Source organism: Schistocerca cancellata, chromosome 2 (genome assembly GCF_023864275.1).
Source record: "Schistocerca cancellata isolate TAMUIC-IGC-003103 chromosome 2, iqSchCanc2.1, whole genome shotgun sequence".
In the NCBI taxonomy this organism is placed as follows: Eukaryota; Metazoa; Arthropoda; class Insecta; order Orthoptera; family Acrididae; genus Schistocerca; species Schistocerca cancellata.
Window position 1 is genome coordinate 944020908 of NC_064627.1, and position 21147 is coordinate 944042054.

Sequence of the window (21147 nt, forward strand, 5' to 3'; positions counted from 1 at the left end):
CTCAGATCAGATGACTTAACTAACATTCTACCAATGACAGCATATCTGACTTCTTTGATTTGCTACCACGTGTGCTGTTGCTTCATTTGAAAACCCAGCTCTTCCATTTCTTAGTGAAAATTGTTGTTGCCAGCAGCAGTGTTAATTACTGGTAGCAGAGGTTTAGTTATGAATGCTGTGAGTTTCATCCAAAGTTTTCAGCATTGACATTATCTCCTTCTGCTTCAAATCTTATGGTTAAACCCAAAGTTCCTATAGCAGGTGACAAACAAATTGCAAAAGAATGTAGGCATAACTTACTGTCAAGAAAAAAGATCATTCTCATACTGATTAATAATAAACAAAACTCTCTTGTCACTTTTTTGTTAATTGTGTGTATATTTTCTACCTCTGTATCTCCCTTTCCTTGAATATCAATAACTAATGTCAGTAAATATTTTCATTCATTTTAAACACGATAGTTAACATATTCTGCTTTATCCTATGACTGAAGAATCACTCTGCACATGTTCTTGGTCAGAGTAACCTTAGCAACCCCCAGAAAACATACAGGCAGGACAGTTTCATTTCGGAGAAAGCCACCATGTGTAATTAAAGTAGGCTGAGCAGGACACAAAATTCAAAATTAATGAGAGAACAACAGTGTATCCTATTTAATCACTGTAAAATCACACATGCAGATTACACAGAGCTAGGAGTATTTAGTGCATTTCATAAAAATAATAAGATGTCCCATAGACAAGAAGTATTTATGCCAATAGAAGGATGAGGAACAGAAAATGTAATGTCTTCAAACACACAATCAGTGTACTTACTACAGCATCACTTGTAAATCTCAGAAAACGACAAGGTACACTTGATAGATACAAATTGGTATAATTTTTAATGAAGACTTAATAATGAATGGCATATACACATGACAAAGTAACATCTAGGACAAAAAAGTTGTTTTTGTCTGAACAATGTTAATCAAGTTTAGGATATTATTGGTTTTTAAAATGTACTTTAGTTTGAAATTTTCAAAGTGAAACACCATTTGTTTCAAACATTTTTTTCTGTTTCACACAAATACACAACTGCATTGTTATATTCAGACAAAATGTCCAGGCATGGAAGAACACTACATAATATGCAACGAAGATGTTTCTTAAAACAAATTACTGTACTAATGAACTGCAGACACAATAATTAAGATTTTGGTTGCTGTTTTCATTTTCATATGTCTCTATCTATTGAGTGGAATGAATGAGGTCTTGAAAAGAGGTTAAGTGAAACAGAATGCACTCAGCTTAAATCAAATTATGCTGTGGGAACTAAATAAGGAACTGACACATTGAAAGTATTAGATTAGATTTGCTACTTGGACAGTAAAATAACTGATGATGGCAAAAAAAAATTACAGCCTGGCAGTAGTAAGACAAACAATTCTTAAAATGATAAATGTTGTTTTTGTTGTGGTCTTCAGTCCAGAGACCGGTTTGATGCAGCTCTCCATGCTACTCTATCCTGTGCAAGCTTCTTCATCTCCCAGTACCTACTGCAACCTACATCCTTCTGAATCTGTTTAGTGTACTCGTCTCTTGGTCTCCCTCTATGATTTTTACCTTCCACACTGCCCTCCAATACTAAATTGGTGATCCCCTGATGCCTCAGACTATGCCCTACCAACCGATCCCTTCTTCTAGTCAAGTTGTGCCACAAATTTCTCTTCTCCCCAGTTCTATCCAATACCTCTTCATTAGTTATGTGAGCTATCCTTCTAATCTTCAGCACCACATTTCAAAAGCTTCTATTCTCTTCTTGTCCAAACTATTTATCGCCCACGTTTCACTTCCATACATGGCTACACTCCATACAAATACTTTCAGAAATGATTTCCTGACACTTAAATCTATATGCGATGTTAAAAAATTTCTCTTCTTCAGAAACACTTTCCTTGCCATTGCCAGTCTACATTTTATATCCTCTCTACTTTGACCATCATCAGTTATTTTGCTCCCCAAATAGCAAAACTCATTTACTACTTTGAGCCTCTCATTTACTAATCTAATTCCCGCAGCATCACCCGATTTAATTCGACTACATTCCATTATCCTCATTTTGCTTCTGTTGATGTTCATCTAGTATCCTCCTTTCAAGACACTGTCCATTCTGTTCAGCTGTTCTTCCAAGTCCTTTGCTGTCTCTGGCAGAATTACAATGTCTACAGCGAACCTCAAAGTTTTTATTTCTTCTCCATGGATTTTAATTCCTACTCTGAATTTTTCTTTTGTTTCCTTTACTGTTTGCTCAATATACAGATTGAATAACATCGGGGATAGGCTACAACCCTGCTCCCTAACTCTTATAACTGCCATCTGGTTTCTGTACAAATTGTAAATAGACTTCGCTCCCTGTATTTTACTGCTGCCACCTTCAGAATTTGAAAGAGAGTATTCCAGTCAACATTGTCAAAAACTTTCTCTTAGTCTACAAATGTGAGAAATGTAGGTTTGCCTTTCCTTAATATATTTTCTAAGATAAGTCTTAGGGTCTGTATTGGCTCACATGTTCCAACATTTCTACAGAATCCAAACTGATCTTCCCCTAGGTTGACTTCTACCAGTTTTTCCATTCTTCTGTAAAGAATTCGTGTTATTATTTTGCAGCCGTGGCTTATTAAACTGATAGTTTGGTTATTTTCACATTTGTCAACACCTCCTTTCTTTGGGATTGGAATTATTATATTCTTCTTGAAGTCTGAGGGTATTTTGCCTGTCTCATACATCTTGCTCACTAGATGGTAGAGTTTTGTTAGGCCTAACTCTCCCAAGGCTGTCTTTAGTTCTAACGGGATGCTGTCCACTCCCGAGGCCTTAATTCGACTTAGGTCTTTCAGTGCTCTGTCAAATTCTTCATGCAGTATCATATCTCCTATTTCATCTTCATCTACATTCTCTTCCATCTCTAATATTGTCCTCAAAAACATTGCCCTTGTGTAGACCCTCTATATACTCCTTCCATCTTTTTGCTTTCTCTTCTTTGCTTAGAACTGGATTCCCATCTGAGCTCTTGATATTCATGCAAGTCGTTCTCTTTTCTCCAAAGAACTCTTTATTTTTTCTGTAGGCAGTATGTATGTTACCCCTAGTGATATGTGCCTCTACATCCCTACATTTGTCTTCTAGCCATCCCTGCTTAGCCATTTTGCACTACCTGTCGATCTCATTTTTGAGAAGTTTGTATTCTTTTTTGCCTGCTTCATTTACTGCATTTTCGTATTTTCTCCTTTCATCAGTTAAATTGAATATCTCTTCTGTTACCCAGGGATTTCTATTAGCCCTCGTCTTTTTACCTACTTGATCCAGTGCTACCTTCACTATTTCGTCTCTCAAAACTACCCATTCTTCTTCTACTGTATTTCTTCCCCCCGTTCTTGTCAGTCGTTCCCTAATGCTCTCCCTGAAGCTCTCTACAACCTCTTTTCTTTCAATTTGTCCACATCCCATCTCCTTCATTTACCACCTTTTTGCAGTTTCTTCAGTTTTAATCTACAGTTCATAACCAACAGATTGTGGTCAGACTCAACATCTGCCCCTGGAAATGTCTTACAATTTAAAACCTGGTTCCTGAATCTCTGTCTTACCATATTATAATCTATCTGATACCTTCCAGTCTCTCCAGGCTTCTTCCGTGTATACAACCTTCTTTCATGATTCTTGAACCAAGTGTTAGCTATGATTAAGTTACGCTCTGTGCAAAATTCTACCAGGGGGCTTCTCATTCATTCCTTACTCACATTCCATATTCACCTACTAAATTTCCTTCTCTTCCTTTTCCTACTGTCGAGTTCCAGTCACCCATGACTATTAAATTTTCGTCTCCCTCCACTATCTGAATAATTTCTTTTATCTCATCATACATTTCATCAATCTCTTCATCATCTGCGGAGGTAGTTGGCATATAAACTTGTACTATTGTGGTAGGCATGGGCTTTGTGTCTATCTTGGCCACAATAATGCATTCACTATGCTGTTTGTAGTAGCTTACCCATACTCCTATTTTTTTATTCATTATTAAACCTACTCCTGCATTACCCCTATTTGATTTTGTATTTATAACCCTGTATTCGCCTGACCAAAAGTCTTATTCCTCCTGCCACCAAACTTCACTAATTCCCACTGTACCTAACTTTAACCTATCCATTTCCCTTTTTAAATTTTCTAACCTACCTGCCCAATTAAGGGATCTGATATTCCATGCTCCGATCCATAGAACGCCAGTTTTCTTTCTCCTGATAACAGTGTCCTCCTGAGTAGTCCCTGCCCGGAGATCCGAATGGGGGACTATGTTACCTCTGGAATATTTTACCCAAGAGGATGCCATCATCATTTATCCATACAGTAAAGCTGCATGCCCTTGGGCAAAATTATGGTCTTAGTTTTCCCTTGCTTTCAGACGATCACAGTACCAGCACAGCAAGGCCATTTTGGTTAGTGTTACAAGGCCAGATCAGTCTATCATCGAGACTGTTGCCCCTGCAACTACTGAAATGATAAATACGTTAGCATATTATATAAATGTACATGGTCAGGAGTCTTTTCTGAAAGTATTTGTCTGTAATGTAGGCTTAAAACCTGGGTGGTCACAGCTTTTTGGCACATGGAAGAATGTCATGGAGATACAGAAAAACCTGAACTGTCTGATGCTTGAAGATAAGTGCCAACCATCACATGAAAGCATGCTTAAAAGTTTCAAGAACCTGTATTCAGTAAGCAATCTCGGAATAAACCACCACCCTCTTGCAGAGAGAAATGAGACTAAATACAATTTGCACATAGGCATTTAACCAATCATTCTCCCCATGCTCCACACACAAATGGAATGAGATGCAGCCCTAATAAGTGCCATGCACTTCACAGTGGTTGACATAAATGTATGTGTACATGGATATTAAACATGGAGGCCAGACAGTGAAGACAAGAAGAAAACAGAAGTTAGAGAAGAATGCTGAAGATTAAATGTGGAGATAAAATCCAAGATGATGTACCAAATCAATTAGGAGAGAAAAGATGTTTATGACTCAACTTGATGAAAGGAAAGGATCAGTAAATAGGACACATCCTAAGGCATCAAAGATTAGTTAATTCGGTAAAAGAGGAAAATATCAGGGGGGAGGGGGAAGGGAGGACTAAAACCTGTAGAGAAAGTCCAAGGCTTGAATGCAGTAAGGAAGTTCAAATGGTTGTACGCTGCAGTAGCTACACAGAGATGAAGAGATTTACACATTAGTGTCGAGAGCTGCGGTAAACCAGTCTTTGAGTATGAGAGTTTCACTCTGCAGTGGAGTGTGGGCTGATATGAAACTTTCTGGCAGATTAAAACTGTGTGCCGGACCGAGACTCGAACTCAGGACCTTTGCCTTTCGCGGGCAAGTGCTCTACCATCTGAGCTACCCAAGCACAACTCACAACCCAACCTCACAGCTTCATTTCTGCCTGTATCTCATCTTCTACCTCCCAAACTTCACAGAAGCTCTTCTGTGAAACTTGCAGAACTAGCACTCTTAGAAGAAAGGTTATTGCAGAGACGTGGCTTAACCACAGCCTCGGGGATGTTTCCAGAAAGAGATTTTCATTCTACAGTGGAGTGAGTGCTGATATGAAACTTTCTGGCAGATTAAAACTGTGTGCCGGACAGAGACTCGAACTCAGGACCTTTGCCTTTCGTGGGCAAGTCTTTGAGCAGATGACCACAACAACAACCTATTCCCCAGAAAATCTAGAAATATCAAATAAAAGATAAGAAATAATTAATTAAGGATTTTTGCAAGTACACAAATTATTGTTTTGTTTTATCACCCAAACATGTTTCACCACACAACACAATTGTTGCATCCTCAGTGAGTTTTTTTATTATTTTCCTTTTATTTTACATTGTGTGTATCTTGTGGCTGCCAACCAAAATCAGCCACAGGTCTAAGTAGTACACCATGTAATCATTGTAGTATTTTGCTAGTCCCTAGCTCTCTGTTTATATGAACCAGGTGCATTTTGTGTAGTTGAGCTGGATGTTTTCTCCTGCTCATTTGTAAATGTTCCATGTGTGGCTTGGACACACATTTCACTGCACAAATTTGACTATCAGCCACAGTACACACACAATGTAAAATGAAAGGAAAATCATTTAAAAAAACACTGAGGATGCCACAACTGTGGTGAAACATGTTTGGGTGACAGAACAAAACAATAATTTGTGTACTTGTAGAACAAGGTGGACCCTTCCTTAATTCATTATTATTTTCAGCAAGCATGGGAACTGAGCTCAAAGCTCCATTATGATAGTAAAATATAAGGATGATGTGACAGTAGTGCAAACCAGAAAGAAGTTTGTGTGATTACTTTTGTATGGCCATGTGAAGAAAATTATTTTGAATCATATTATAATAGTATTTTGTTGTAGATCAACAAACAAGACCATGTAATATTCAAGACAAACACACTTTTAAAGACAATAAAGAGAAGTATACCAATAATAATAACGTAATGATCCAAGAACTGCCACTGGACAGCACACAAAGAAAGATATACAGCCACATTCAGCTGAATGGACTAATGAGTTATTATGATGATTAATGAATTACTATTAACTAATTTCATGGAATAATCTGCACAGAGAAATTTCATGTAAGAAAGAGTAAGAGAGAGAGAAAAAAGATAAGTCTCCTGACTAGAGTAGATCTTTGGTCTATTGTTCAGAACAGATAAGAGTTTCTATTTATGATATTTTGGTACAGTACAGGTTTGTGTTTGCCTTCTGAACTGAACGCATGCCTAAATTTGACAGGGCTCTTCAGTTTATTGCTGCCATTGATATTATTTCTATGCTGCTTTATTTACCTTATTTTTTGTACGTTATACATATTCACATGTGATCTGATGAATAATGACAGTGAATATGAGCCACAAACATGCTACATATATCTGTCTGAAATTGGTTACATGCAACCAATTTTATATGTAAAGTATTGGTTATTTTCTGTTCCTACTACTATTAATGAATTTACTTATAATACCTCAAATCCTAAAACCATCAAGGAGTTTCCCAAGAGACATTGTTATTGCTGACACAAATGAACTCCTAGTAACTTTTGTCTTAACATTTTCCATCAGTTATGGAATACTTAATTTTGATGTAAATATATAAAACTGCAACCAGTCACTTTTTTTTAAATAGTTATTTTTTCACTCCATGAACCAGTTTTTGAACCTTTTCAGATTCATCTTCAGATGGTGTGCAGGAAGTTACATAGTTATTTTAAGCTTAATGCTGGGCGCTGGCTCTGTGACAAGAAGATGGACTGGCTGCAGTTTTGTGTATTTACATTGAACAAACAATGATGGGATCTAAAGCAACTGTAATGGATAAGCTTAATCTTCAACTTAATTTAATTCATGTTCATAGTCGGCTTCAGCTGATTCTCATTTTGATTCTAGAATTGGACTATTCATTTCTCCAATTTTTATGATGACCAAGACACTTTAATGGATGGGCACAAAATGAACTTGAGAAACAAATACTGATTTAGAGAAATTAACTTTTCTTCATTTTTAAAAAAAAATTGTTCTTCATATTGTTTACTTAATGCCTCAGATTCATTCATATATCATGTTCTGTAAATAGTATCATGAAAGATGGCCTTCATGATGTAGAAACAGTCAAGTTGTACAATAATATGTAGAAGCAACCATTTCCGGCAACTATGTACAGTATACTACGAAGAAGCTCTGATCAGTGAGTAGTAGGTGACACTTCTGCTCCCACTGCCCTTAATGGTCTCTATGTTGTTGTTGTGAGAAGAGTGAATGTGTGCATCTTGTGTGCTGCCAAGTCCAATGTGGAAAATACCCTTGCATTCCATCAGTGCATGGACTCATGTTTCTTGTCAAAGGGGTGGCCTACCAGTGATGTTGACTGACATAGCTTTGATGCTCTGTAGCACTGTTGAACCATCTTCCTGGAGAATGGTTCCTATCCTAAATTGTTAATTGTTCTACAAACCCTCCAAGATTATCGATATCATTTTGTTACACCCCACATATAAGGAGATAAGCATCCACTCTGAAAAAAAGGAAGAAAAAACTGCTGCTCTTCTTCATAAACCACTCTGCTGCCACTTTTGTCTAATACTTCTTAGGAAGTGCTTATGTAACTTTATTAGTTTTCGGAGAACACTCTTAACAGTCTGGAAAATTTTAAACCTATTTAATTTGGATTGAAATTCAACCCCACAGTCCAAGTATTGTGAAAAATTGTCAGTGATGACATGAGGAGCCCAGCTGAAAACATTGCATCTGAGATTAGACTTTTGTCTCTTTAAGACCACATACTACACTTGGAGTGTGCCTCAAAAATAACTCAGATCTTCAAAATATCATTCTCCTTTCCTTATTTTCCAAGTCCTAGAAAGATCTCCTGCATAACTTGTTGCCCTTATGGTAACGTAACCAGATGAAAAGTAGAAGTAAGGCTTTGACAGTCTGAACCATTGCATTCCAAGAGACAAATACAGCACTATCAGAAAGCATTGAACTGCTCTGTTTATGCATGTTTTTTATATGTTTGCCTTTAAAAGTCCTATGTGTTATACCTACATATGAGACCTATGTACCTACGTATGAGACATGGCCATTATTTAATTAATAACAGATATGATGTTATGGTCTAAATTGTTTTAATCCTAATCTGTGGAGATGGTCTGTGACTGAAACCGGTTGATATTTGTGTCTTTAAATAGAAAAGCAGTTGATGGTCAAAGATGCATTTTATACAAATATATAAATAAATAGAAAAAAATTTGTTCATGTGGAATGCTTTTATGGCATGAAGTTGACACAAAATTTTCATGCCAAATGTGCCATTTTTTTATCTGTCAGGATGTTTCATATCCATATAAAACCCACTGTAGGATAAAAGTGTCACTGTATAGTTCATCTATTAGTGCTGTGTCACTGCTACTAATCACTAAAATTGTTTGGTACTTCACTCCCCACATTGAAACCATCATATTGAATAATGCAGTGCATATCAGACAGAAAGTTCTTGAAGGTTTGCTTTTAATAAAAATGAATTCAAGTTTATTTTAAACCTTAATTATCATAAGTCTGTGAGATGACTGTTGAACTTCCTGGTGGTCATGCTCTCCTCTTAAGGGGTCATTTCACATTTTCCACCCATTTACCTTTCAGTTGGAATTCCAGCTTTTTTGCTGTGGAGGTGAGGTAATGGTCATACTATTTGATCTTTAGTTCATCCAGAGTGAGGTTCCCATGATGTCTCACAGATGTACTATACCAGTTGTATAGTTATTATTTGTCAGACATGTGTATCAGCATTTGGTATTTATTGTAATAATTATGGTGTAATGCATTATGGTCACAGCTAAGTGTTGGGCTTGGTGGTCTAGTAGTAAAGTGCATGCCTGAAAACCTAATGGTTGGAGGATCCAACTGTGGTCAGACCTTGAAAGTTTTTAGTTTCCATCTACCCTAGCTTTCACCTCTCAGTGATTTGGAGCTATTCCAGAAATGACAGATGGTTTGGATTGTATATTAAATTGTAAGTCCTCTTTCTCCAGGAAGATTACTGTGGTAGGTTATGGGCACACAGGTTGCCAAATGGGCATCCTATTGAAAGACTTGCACCAGGTGGTTGAATATCCCTCTTGCAGGCTCCCAGCCATTCATAGCATAAAACTATTATTATTATTATTATTATTATTATTATTATTACTGATAGAGTCTCACAATTTATTTTCACAATATGAAGTCTTAACCAGTTCCATTTCACCATTAAAAACAACCTGAATAAACAGGTTATTATTAATGTGCACTGACAGTAAGTGAATCAAATTTGAATGTTCATTTGGGAGAAACAATTAATGAAGTATTGGTTGACAGTGATGGTAACCCAGATTAAAAAACAGGAAGTGATAATCTTATGAATTCAAAACAGAAAATTGATTATGTTGATGATAAAACAGAGTATATACAAACACAAACAAATGAAGATGTGTTAAGTATTTAAACAAAAGTCATATCACAATGATTCCTACTTTTATGGTACAGGAAACTGCTTTAGATGGAGGAAAGCACAAACACTAACTAATGTCAGAGCAAGACGACATAACACTACATAGCAGATTCCTGGCCTTAGACTTAGGGCTAATCCTTTTGTGTAGCAATCATGATACTGGACAAGTATGGGGTCTACTTTTTAATGTAGACATTTTAGACGAGATACTACAGGGTCAAACAATGAAAGCAGTAAAATTAGAGTCATCTAAAAAAAAATTATCTTTGGTACATGTTACTGATATTCTTAAAGTGAAAGTTTTTTTGGGCTTGCTTGTTTCCACAGCAGTCTCCACATATGATAACAAATCCTAGATAATCTTTCTCAGTGGATGGAACCAGATGTAATAATTTCCAGCAGTAGTTTAAGAAAAGGTTTTTCTTGATATCAACATTTGGGAACCCAGATGATAGTGAAGATAGAGAAAAAGAAGATGTGACTGCTGCAGTGTCAAGCATTTGTAACGAATTTATTGTGAACTTTCAGCAGTGTTGCGCTCCAGGCTGTTCTCTGTGTATTGATAAAACACTTGTACCTATCTGATGTTGATACAGATTTTGAATGTACATGCCAAGAAAATCTGTGCAGTATGGGTTAAAGATTGTGTGTATGACAGACCCAGAAGCAGTAATTATATTACACCCACATTGTGGTCCCTAAAAAATTTGAAAGTTAACATAACAATGTGAATTTATCGTTGAAATTTTGTAGCAATTTTGTTTTTGTTTCTGATTCTTGGTTGTTAATGAAAAACTGGCATAGCCTAAGATTAATAATTACAGGTTTTCTTTCCAGATTTCTGAGAATCATAGTTATTCCCACTTTTTTGGAACTTGACGTGCACATTTTCTACACCTTCCTCTTGGTTGCTCATATTTTACACTGTTATTTTGCTTTCATATGTTTGAAAATACATGTTGTAATAAGCTCAGATCATCAGTTAATCAACTAATAACTTAAGACAATATTATATAATTCAATAGTAAATTTATGAAGCCTGACAGATAACATGATACCAGTTATGTTATAAAGTATGGCACCATTGTGCATTTTTTTTTCAGAACAGGTGGCTTACAATGACATATTTATAAAACCAAATTAAATTTCATAATCTTATGCAGTGTATTCTTTGTTACAGAACTGGAGACTTACGGTTACAAGGTGGATGAATTACCGGTACCTGAAGAGAATGATTTTGACAGTTAATGATGCATGCCTACTAGTTATATTAAATAAAGATTTGTTGTTTACAAAACAGGAGCTGCACTTTGCTTTTGTACCATATAGTGCTATGCCTGTATGGTTTTTGCATGTACAGTAAATACCATTCTCACTGCAGGTATAAACACCACAAGTGTGTATATTTTATTCTGTACTATAAAAGAATGAACACTATATCAAATAATTCCCAGTGGCATAGTATTGTGATGGCTGAGTATATTCTTCATTCTGACCAATAAACTATTAGTCATATGTGCCATAAAAAGTACTAGAAAGTGAACGCAAAGTGAGGATGCAGTGGTGGAATGAAAATTATGTAAAACGGGTTTTTTTGCTGATGATTAAAGGAATGGACAACATTTCTGCAAGTATTTTTTTAACTCAGAAAAGAGGACAACAAAAGATGAGCCAGAAAAAAGATAAACTCATATTTGAAAAGAAATTCCTGTTGGATGGAAAGGGAATTCAAAGATTAGGGAATGTGCTATATTTAAAGCCCACAAAATTACCTTCCTATTACAATATCTTCATGTGTTGCTTTTATTGATCACCTTTTATTTCTACTTCTTTAAAACGTCTCTCAGTTCTAAGTGTCTTCTCCCTTTTATTACACCTTCTACATTTTTTTCACTTCTCCTCCACTCCAATTTACTGGCAAAAAACCCAAAAGTTGAAACATTTATTTTGTCTGGTACAAGTGTTGTCTTTACTTCCATGTGTTTATTCCTGTTGATCAGTAGCTTCTTTTCTTTATTTCTACTTTTTTTCAACTCCTAAAAATATTTATTACAATCTAATTAGAGTCAAGGGATATTTCAGACCAATTTGTTTTTTTAAAATCCTATGTTCATACATCCACAACTTACCATTATATCAGAGATATTATATGGAAATAAGTGCCATATTTGGTAATCTAGTTTACCAGTCCTATGTTACACAGATATGTAATTGTCAATTTATTTCTGCAAAACTTCTACACTAAGAAATTTAAGTTGATAAAGATCAAAAATGAAAACACCAGGATGAAATATCAACAATATAAGGAAAATTATAGATTGCTTCTCACTATAAAGATGACACACTGAGTTGCAGACAGGCAGATGAAAAGACTGTTATATGTGTAGCTTTTGGCCAATGCCTTCTTTAGAAAAGGAGACACACATACATTCACTCACACCAGCAAGCACACCTCACCATACATGACAATCATCTCTGGCAGCTTGGATCAGTGCTGCTGCAGACGGTGGTCGTGTGTGTGAAGTGTGCTTACTTGTATATTTTCTTTTCTAGAGAAGGCTCTGGCCAAAAGCTAAATGTGTAACTGTCTGTTTGTTGTGACTGTCTGCAACTCAAGTTAATGAAAGTCTTATTTATTATCAAAACCTGACAGAAATCAAAAAACATTAATTGCAGACCTTGCATTTATGGATGACTGGTAACTATATTTTATTGTTTTACAAAACTTGATTATTACGAATGTTCTGACTAGTTGTACTACAAAGCCAAAGAAAATGGGTATGCATTTGTTACCATGATCTAAAAGGAATATGAATATTTGTACTCATTATACTGTGTTGGAAAGACACATAGACCAATTGGACCTTTTGAGCCATCACTGCAGTTCTTTATACAGCATTTCCTCATCAGCATTCCTTTCACCCCAAACAGAGAATTACATGCTACAATTCACAGAGGTACAAAATCCATTTAATATAAGCAGCTTATGATTTACTGCATCTTTTTTTAGATGAGGAATATGAGTTCTTTTATCTATCTGTTGTTTATTCATTGTTAGGTAACTGCAGCCAGCAAGAAAATTAATATTACAGTTCTCTTCCTTAAACAGAATGTTATTCCTACACTTATTTTCAACTCAAATTTGTATTACAATTTACAAAAAATATTATTTCATATTAACCTTTGATAATCAGTGAACTATAAGTATCACTCCACATGAATGTGTAACATGAGGTACAAAAACATCTCCATCATGTGGCAGAGTATATGTTGTACTAATATCTGTAAGTAGACTCCTATATAAGCTTGAATAATAGCTCTTCCATTTGTGTGTTATATTCATCTAGTTGGTGGTTTTTGTTCTCAGTGTGCTGTTAAAATGTGCTTGCATTTCCTAAATCAAAGAAATATAAAATATATGTGGTAATAATTGATATACATGTAACTTTAACAGAATAGCTGTCCAAGCTATATACAGTGACACTACAGTATTTTTGGACTTGTTATTTTTACTCTGTGTGTATTTATAATATGTATATAAATGCTGTATATTGTAATTTAGGTTAAAGTGATGGGTGCTGGATTAAGAAAGCAACTCACTTTTATAATATATGCCTGCATCAGTGCTTACTGTGAGCTTGTGAAATGCTTAGCATATGACAGCTATTGTTTATATTTGTAGGAAGTTAAATAGCAATGTCTCACAACAAACTCATCTAACTGATAAATGGATGATGAGCTGTGAGTCAAACATTCCTAGTTAATATTCTCAAGTGCTTTGGAATGTCAAATGTCTGTGATGCAACTGTGGTATTGACCACAAATTTCAATGTAAAATATTTACTCACTTAAGTGTATGTGATAAGTACATATGAAAGCATGGTTTCAGCATTGATATAACGCACATAACATATAACCAATACTGTGTTTCAAACTCTTGTCAGTAATATTAGCCTCTGTCTTCTAGAAAGATCTTAACACGTCTTTCTCCTGACTCGCTTACTTTTTATACTTCATATGAGTATTCACAATACTTTCATTCATTCTATGAGACTCTGACATCATGTAACCTTCCGTTGCAGTTGGTTTTATAAGCTAACAATATTATTTTTGTATATAGACATCACTTTAATACTGTTCATATGAATAAAACATAATGGAAAATCAGTTTTAGGCTCTCATTTAACCATTTTCACTTTTTTTCACAGATAAATTATGCAAAGTTCATAAGAGTTACTAATCTAGAGAATTTTTCAGGACTGCAAATGAATTCAATAAGATTTCAACAACTTATCTCTATTTGTGAAACAACTTGTAGGTGAGGCTGAAATAATCACCTGTCAAAATGGTATCACAGTCTGCCATAGTAGAACTTAATAGCAGTACTCATATGTCACTATACTCAGGTTCCAAGCAGGCCCAGTTGTGATACAATCCATCCAAATAACAACTGGTGTAGTTCTGAGTCAGTGTCAACAAATCAATCATCAATGGATGGCGATCAACACATAAGCTATTGGACGGAGAGAGATGGACCTGTGACTGCTTGGTCTTGAATTCGCAACCTGCTGGGTGGAGACGCTGTTTGATTACTGTTCACAGTGACCTTGTGAAACATAGGCATAACAAGGCAAATCATTATTAAGGTGTCAGCATTGATTCATCTGGTAAGATTACATGATCTCTCCCCCCCCCCCCCCCCCCTCGAATATGCCAAAAACAACAAGGCTGATATGAGGGAACAGGCAGAGGGCTGGTGCTGGACACAAAGTTCAGGCTGTTACCTGTGGCACATCAATGCCAGGCCCCAGAGGAGAAGTGAAGGAGCAGGAGCTGGCTTCTCATGTTGATCTCTTAGAAAAACCAGAGACTCCTCCAATGCAGGGAAGGGGATCTCCAGGGTCAAGCATGAAGGAGATGAAAGGACCAAATGCCCATCATCCTCAGTAAGATGCTGGAGACCATTGAGATCATGGATGTAAGAGGTCTATCCAAGATGCTGTAACCAAAGCTGATTCCAACATCATAACCAATACACAGCCTTTTTGCACCAAAATTGACCACCAGATCCAACCATCGGTCTAGCCAAAGGGAGGTACCCAGATGGTACTGCACACATGAATAGGCATTGCTTCTTTCACTTAAACAGGTGGCAGGAGTAAAGGCAGAGCATCATCCAGCAGGGCAGCCCATGCATTAACTCCACCACACTGTGTGCACTGATGGGCACCATTCTGCAAGAAGCTAGGAAAGCAGTACGATCAAATTTGCTTGTGACTCTCTTCATAGATTTTGAGATTTGTGTATTAAAGGTGCAGACAGAATATTCTACCAGACCATTGAAGGCAGGATGAAACAGAGGAGTTGTGACATGTTTGATGCTGTTACAGATGTAGAGCCACTGGAAGGCAGCCACCATAAATTATGGCCCAATATCTGTGAGTAAGGTGTTGGGGAAACCTTCAACAGAAAAAAATTTTCTCCTGGGCCTTGTTATCACCAGTAGTAGGACTAGTAATAGTAGTAGTAGTAGTAGTAGTAGTAGTAATAGCAGAAATTGTCATCTGCTGCAATTTATAACATAGGGAAAATTGGGAAAAGAGTCAACAAGGATGAGCAATATGGGTTCCAAGAAAAGTCCAGCAGAATCAGCTGAGTGGATTCCAGTGAAGGGGAATATGATTGCAAATGTGCTAGCTGCTGTGTGTGACAGGCAAAATAACTGTGCACCACCCATGTTGCATTATTGTCAATTCACAGACAGTACAACAATGGCAAGCAAGCTGTTTCATATGGAAGGCCCCTCCCCCCTGCCACTGAGACTGATAGAGAAGCTGCAGAACTAGTTGCTGCAGAGCTGCAGGCACCACCACTTGACAGTTATCATTCTCTGGCATCTGCAGCAGCATGCCTTAATGAATCTTGAGCTGATGGAACTGGATGACAAAATAGTGGAGACCTGGTGATACTGCTGCTTGCAGTTTTGTTGGCCATCCTGCTCAGACATGCTGGAAAACACTCTGCAATTGGGGATCCTGCTGGGATGCTGCTGAGATAGCTCTACTGTCTATTAGAAAGTCCTTAAAAGACTGCTCAACCTGTGAGTCAGTCTGTAAACATATGGTTTCCAATGTAGTGAGTTACAAGTCTGGATCAATAAAGTATCTGCATTAGAATGTTAATGGGATGGGCAATAATGTATGGAGTGTTAGTAACTAGTAAGTAAAAACCCCAATGGTGAAAACAGTGAGATATTCTTGCTGGGAGCTTACTCTTGGGCCCAAACAAAGAGAGTAAAGACTTGTGGTTGGTAACCAAAGGAAACTTATTTTCATAAGGGAAAATGTGAAATGTATGCATTTCAATAATTATAGCCAGCACTTTCTTCTCTATTTGCAAATAACATTAATGAGATTGATTTAAGGTTTTGAAAACAAAAGTTGAAGGCATTTCAGAACAATCTGGGAACTTATGGGGAAGGATTGTGCCAACGTCACAAGGAGAGTCATCCACCATTGCCAAAACCATTATCAGCTGATGCTGATACATCTCTAAACAAGGTGCTGACTGTAGGCGACTTTTCGAAATTTGAAATGCCTACTGACAAGCCATGGACCATTGAAAAGGAAAGGGTGAAAATGATTCAAAAAACAGACAGTGGAAGCTTCCTGATGAATAAACTGGGCATAATAGGTAATCTTGTTGAGAAACACCTGGCAGACATTCACAGATTTGGGGAAGGGAACATTTTTGATTACCTCAACTCGTAGTACTGTGTGGGATGTAACCCCTCCTTATTAAGGATCTATCCTAGATATATGATGGAAAATTGAAAAAAAATTAGCATTTACAAAAACTGAATTTAAGACCCTTTTCAGATTGAGCCATGAAAACCCAGAAACCCAATGCAAATTGCATAGATGTTACTCATTTGTATGGCCTGTAACCACGATGCCATTAAGTTAGTTACTGCACTGGCATTGGCTATCAGTTTTTCTAAAAACTGCTTGAAAGGTTCCTGGTTGTTCTAAAAATCTTTGGAAAATAGAAGGTTCACTCTTGACTCCCAACACTGATCTATTATTCTGATAAATTTCAAAAGGCATAGCAAATACTACGATTTTCCTCAGCTTTTAAGCCAACTGAAGGTAGGAATAAATGTCTGCCAGCTTACTTCTGAAAGGAACTGGTCACTACTTAATATTAAAAATAGTTCATCAGGTGATGGGTAGGGGTGTGAACTCACTTCTGTTTGGACATTGACAGCATGTTTAAGGTCACCATACAGGCCCCATTTACACATGACCACTAAGGACGAGACCCATTGACTAAAGGGAATGTGTGACAGAACTTGTTGTTGTTCCAAATTCTCTAATTCCTATGGGACCAATAGCGGCTTTAAAAAAACACAGCACTGTGCAAAGTTCTAAAGCAATGTGTGCCTGGAAGTTCAAAGGTGTTCCTAGACCAGACTTAAATAACAGCACAGATTGAGAATGTAATATGTCAGTTTCTTCACACAGCACTGAAGGCTGGGTAGTATTAATCACACAGCTGCATAGGCATCAAATCCAAAAGAATTTTCTACAGAAGGATCTGCAAGAAAAGGCAGTGTCCTGTTCACTTTATAATCTCCACAGAGAGCTTCATTTGGCCTAACAACAGAATTTCATAATGCCCATAGGCCCACAGTTTGGAATACATGTTGTCCAAAGGCAAAGCGCCAATATTAAAACATGTTTTTATTTGATTTTAGAGACAGATAAATCTATATGAAATAAGAATGTAAATGTACATTCCTGATTTCCACATGCAGCTATATTTTTTGTGGAATCACTGTACAATCATTTCCTGTAATGTTGTTGAATTAGACTGTAGAAACAAGTGGCTTGGTGCCTGTCAGCCTCTGGCATAGTTCTGCCATGTGTTCCTTGCAGACACACTGTTGATACTTGGTGCCATAATGAGGACTATCCTGATGTAGATGCAAAGTCCTGACCAGGACAACTAGGCAGTAACTGAGAATGTCGTGCCCGACATCTCTGAATCCCATGAGGCAGAGTAGAAGAAGCCTAACAGGACATGAAAGCATGAGACATGTTACCATATTAAAATGAGAAGGAATGTTCAGCAGCAGTTTGTGGTCCTGGTATGTGTGTTTGGAAGACTGAAACGTTAAAAATATTCGTTGTAATTATGAAATGGAGGAAACTGTCAAAGAATCAACTTCCCAAGTGTCCGTGTAATAACATGGGACACTTAAGCAGAGAACATACTGAATATTGGAACCGGAAGCTGAGTGCTAATTTAGAAACCTCAGACAAAGATACAGTCAACTGCTAGCAGACATAATAGTAAATACAAGCTGTTTCAATCATTTCATGGTTTCAAGTTTGTGTTATACCAATAACAAAGTCCCTGAAAAATATAAGATAGAATTAGATAAGAGGGTAGTGCACACTATTCACAAGGAAAGCCCAACAGTTTGTAGTGTAATTTAACAAGACAAGACAAACTATTCTGTTACTGATCTCGAAAATAACACTACAATTCAGGCAAACAGCAATGAGGAAACAGAAATCAGGATGTCCTAATTCATACTACGAATCACACTGAACTTCAAAGTGTACACAAAAAAAAGGGTTCACAGAAATGCGACTGTCCAATGTTTAATGAAGATTCACAGCTATATGGCACAAATTCTGAAAGTTGTAACAATGCACAGCCCCAGTGTGACAAAATACGAAAAAGTAACATAATGTTTATTGTCTTTGCCGACAGTCATGGTTGTAGGATTGCTACATGGATCAGTGACAGAATATCTGAGAAAGCAACAGCATTTGTTAAGCCTGGTGCTCCCATGTCTGAAATAGGAAATCTCGTCCCCCTGTCTGAAGTTGGAAAATTAACTCATTATGATTTTATTGTGTTTTTTGGAGAAGCAAGTGATGTACTTACAAATGAAACTCCAAAAGCTACTGATGAATTAAAGAAGTGTTTAGGACACTTGACTCATACAAATTTCCTGTTAATGACTGTTCCATACAGATATGACCTACCACCATGATCGTGTGTAAACAGAGAGATAAGTGCTGCAAACGTGTTACTCTCAAAAATGTTCACACAATATGAAAACAGAAAAGCCATTGATCTGAGTGGTATAGGACATAGATTCCATACTAGACATGGACTACACCTAAATGGGCTAGGGAAGCAGCTTGTTGTGAAAAAAATAAACATATGTGTTGTCAAGAAATTGGAGATAAGACATACAGCATCAAAGAAAACTGATACATCATCACATCTTCTCTGTTTGCGAAAAAAGCAGTCAACTCCCTGTTATGCAGAAGTGGTGCACAGCACATTGGAAGACAAGGAGCAGACTCCATCAATGCAGAAGAAGACTCCAGGCTCCCACAATGATGGTTCTTTTATGGACAGATCCTTACCAAGCAAGAATGAGGTCAGTGATATAATAAAACTGCCCTTAGGAATCTCAAATGTTACTGTAAATCCTGGTACTGGTAATCAAATAAATTACAGCAACAAACATCTTTCTTAGAATGAAATGAACACCCTTAGCTGCTTACAGGCGTTGCCATACATAAACGGGGCAGATGAAAATGTGTGCCCCGACCAGGACGGGGCACTACGAATGTAGTGCGGTACAATACGTTGAGAATGTGTGTTTCGCGGGAGTCATGCCACAGATAAATCCCTGCAGCTGCGTTATCCTCTGTGTTCTCGGTGGCTCAGATGGATAGAGCATCTGCCATGTAAGCAGGAGATTCTGAGTTCGAGTCCCGGTCGGGGCACACATTTTCATCCGTCCCCGTTGACGTATGTCAACGCCTGTAAGCAGCTAAGGGTGTTCATTTCATTGTAATTTCATTCTAACGAGCTGCATGGTCACTGATGGTATCTGTTCTTTCAGACATGTCCAAAAGAACAGATACCATCTTAGTATAAACATCTTTCTGTTTGCCATCAAAATATTCAGTCAATAACAAACAAAGTTTTAGATGTAAAGATCTTACTAAATACGGAACTTAAGTTTATTAATGTTCTGTGCATTACAGAACACTGGCTAAATAATGACCAAATTTACTTTTCTTCTATACCAGGATACACACTAGCAAATTATTTCTCTAGAAATAGCTATAAAAATGGAGTTACAGCAATTTTTATCAAGCCTGGGTTAAAATATAAATCAATAAATAAGTTTCAACATCTCAGTGTAGAAAGAGACATTGAGCTAGTACTCATTGAAGTCAGTGAAGCAAATACAGTTTAGCATGTATTTATCGCTCCCCAATTGGAAATTTTGGCTCATTTCTAAGTAAGACTGAATATGTACTAAAAAGGCTTCATCTATACAAAAAACCAATAGTACTTTGTGGGGACTTCAACACTGATTTTCTTGGAACCAGCAAAAGAAAACAACTATTGCTCAACCTCACAGATACTTCCAAGTAAAAACAGACTATAACAATCCCAACAAGAATCACAAAAACTACTGCTACTTATTGGATCAGATATTTGTGAATATAAATTGTACTGCAAAATGTATAAGTACAAGCCTTAGTGATCACAAAGTTCAAGTTGTTATCATCCAAAGCCACTTAATGTCCAACCTAAACTATAAAAGAATTATAACAAGACAGTTTAATACACACAATATAGAAACATTCAACTCCCTGTCATTTGGAGAAAGAAGAGAAGAAGTTTTGCAAACAGATGACACCAACAAAAAGTCTGAGAAATTCTCTAGCATCTTCATTGATTACTTTGAAATTACTTTCCCTCGCAAAACACTAGAAATAAGAGGCACAACTAAAAAATCAAAGCTATGGACAACAACAGGGATCAAAATATCAAGTGTGTGGTAAAGAGAATTACTCAAATACAGGGTAAACAATAACATACCCCCTCCTCTAAACAGTTACATACAGGAATACATTCAAATCTACAGAAGAGTGATACAACAGGCAAAAAAGTATAACTGATCTCCAACACATAGCAAATCTTTTTAAATGTTACTTTGCAGAGATCAAAAATGATTTAATAGTCCGTGAC

General features: G+C 36.7%; 1 protein-coding gene across 1 annotated transcript in view; it reads left to right on the forward strand.

The window, feature by feature from the left end:
- Window positions 1-14225, forward strand: part of LOC126162913 (clavesin-2-like) — a 244933-nt gene extending 230708 nt beyond the window's left edge. Inside the window, exon 9 of the mRNA XM_049919724.1 lies at window positions 11252-14225. Within this exon, the coding sequence (XP_049775681.1) occupies window positions 11252-11319 (68 nt within the window). The 3' untranslated portion in view covers window positions 11320-14225. The remainder of the gene's footprint in view (window positions 1-11251) is intronic.
- Window positions 14226-21147: the final 6922 nt, after the last annotated feature.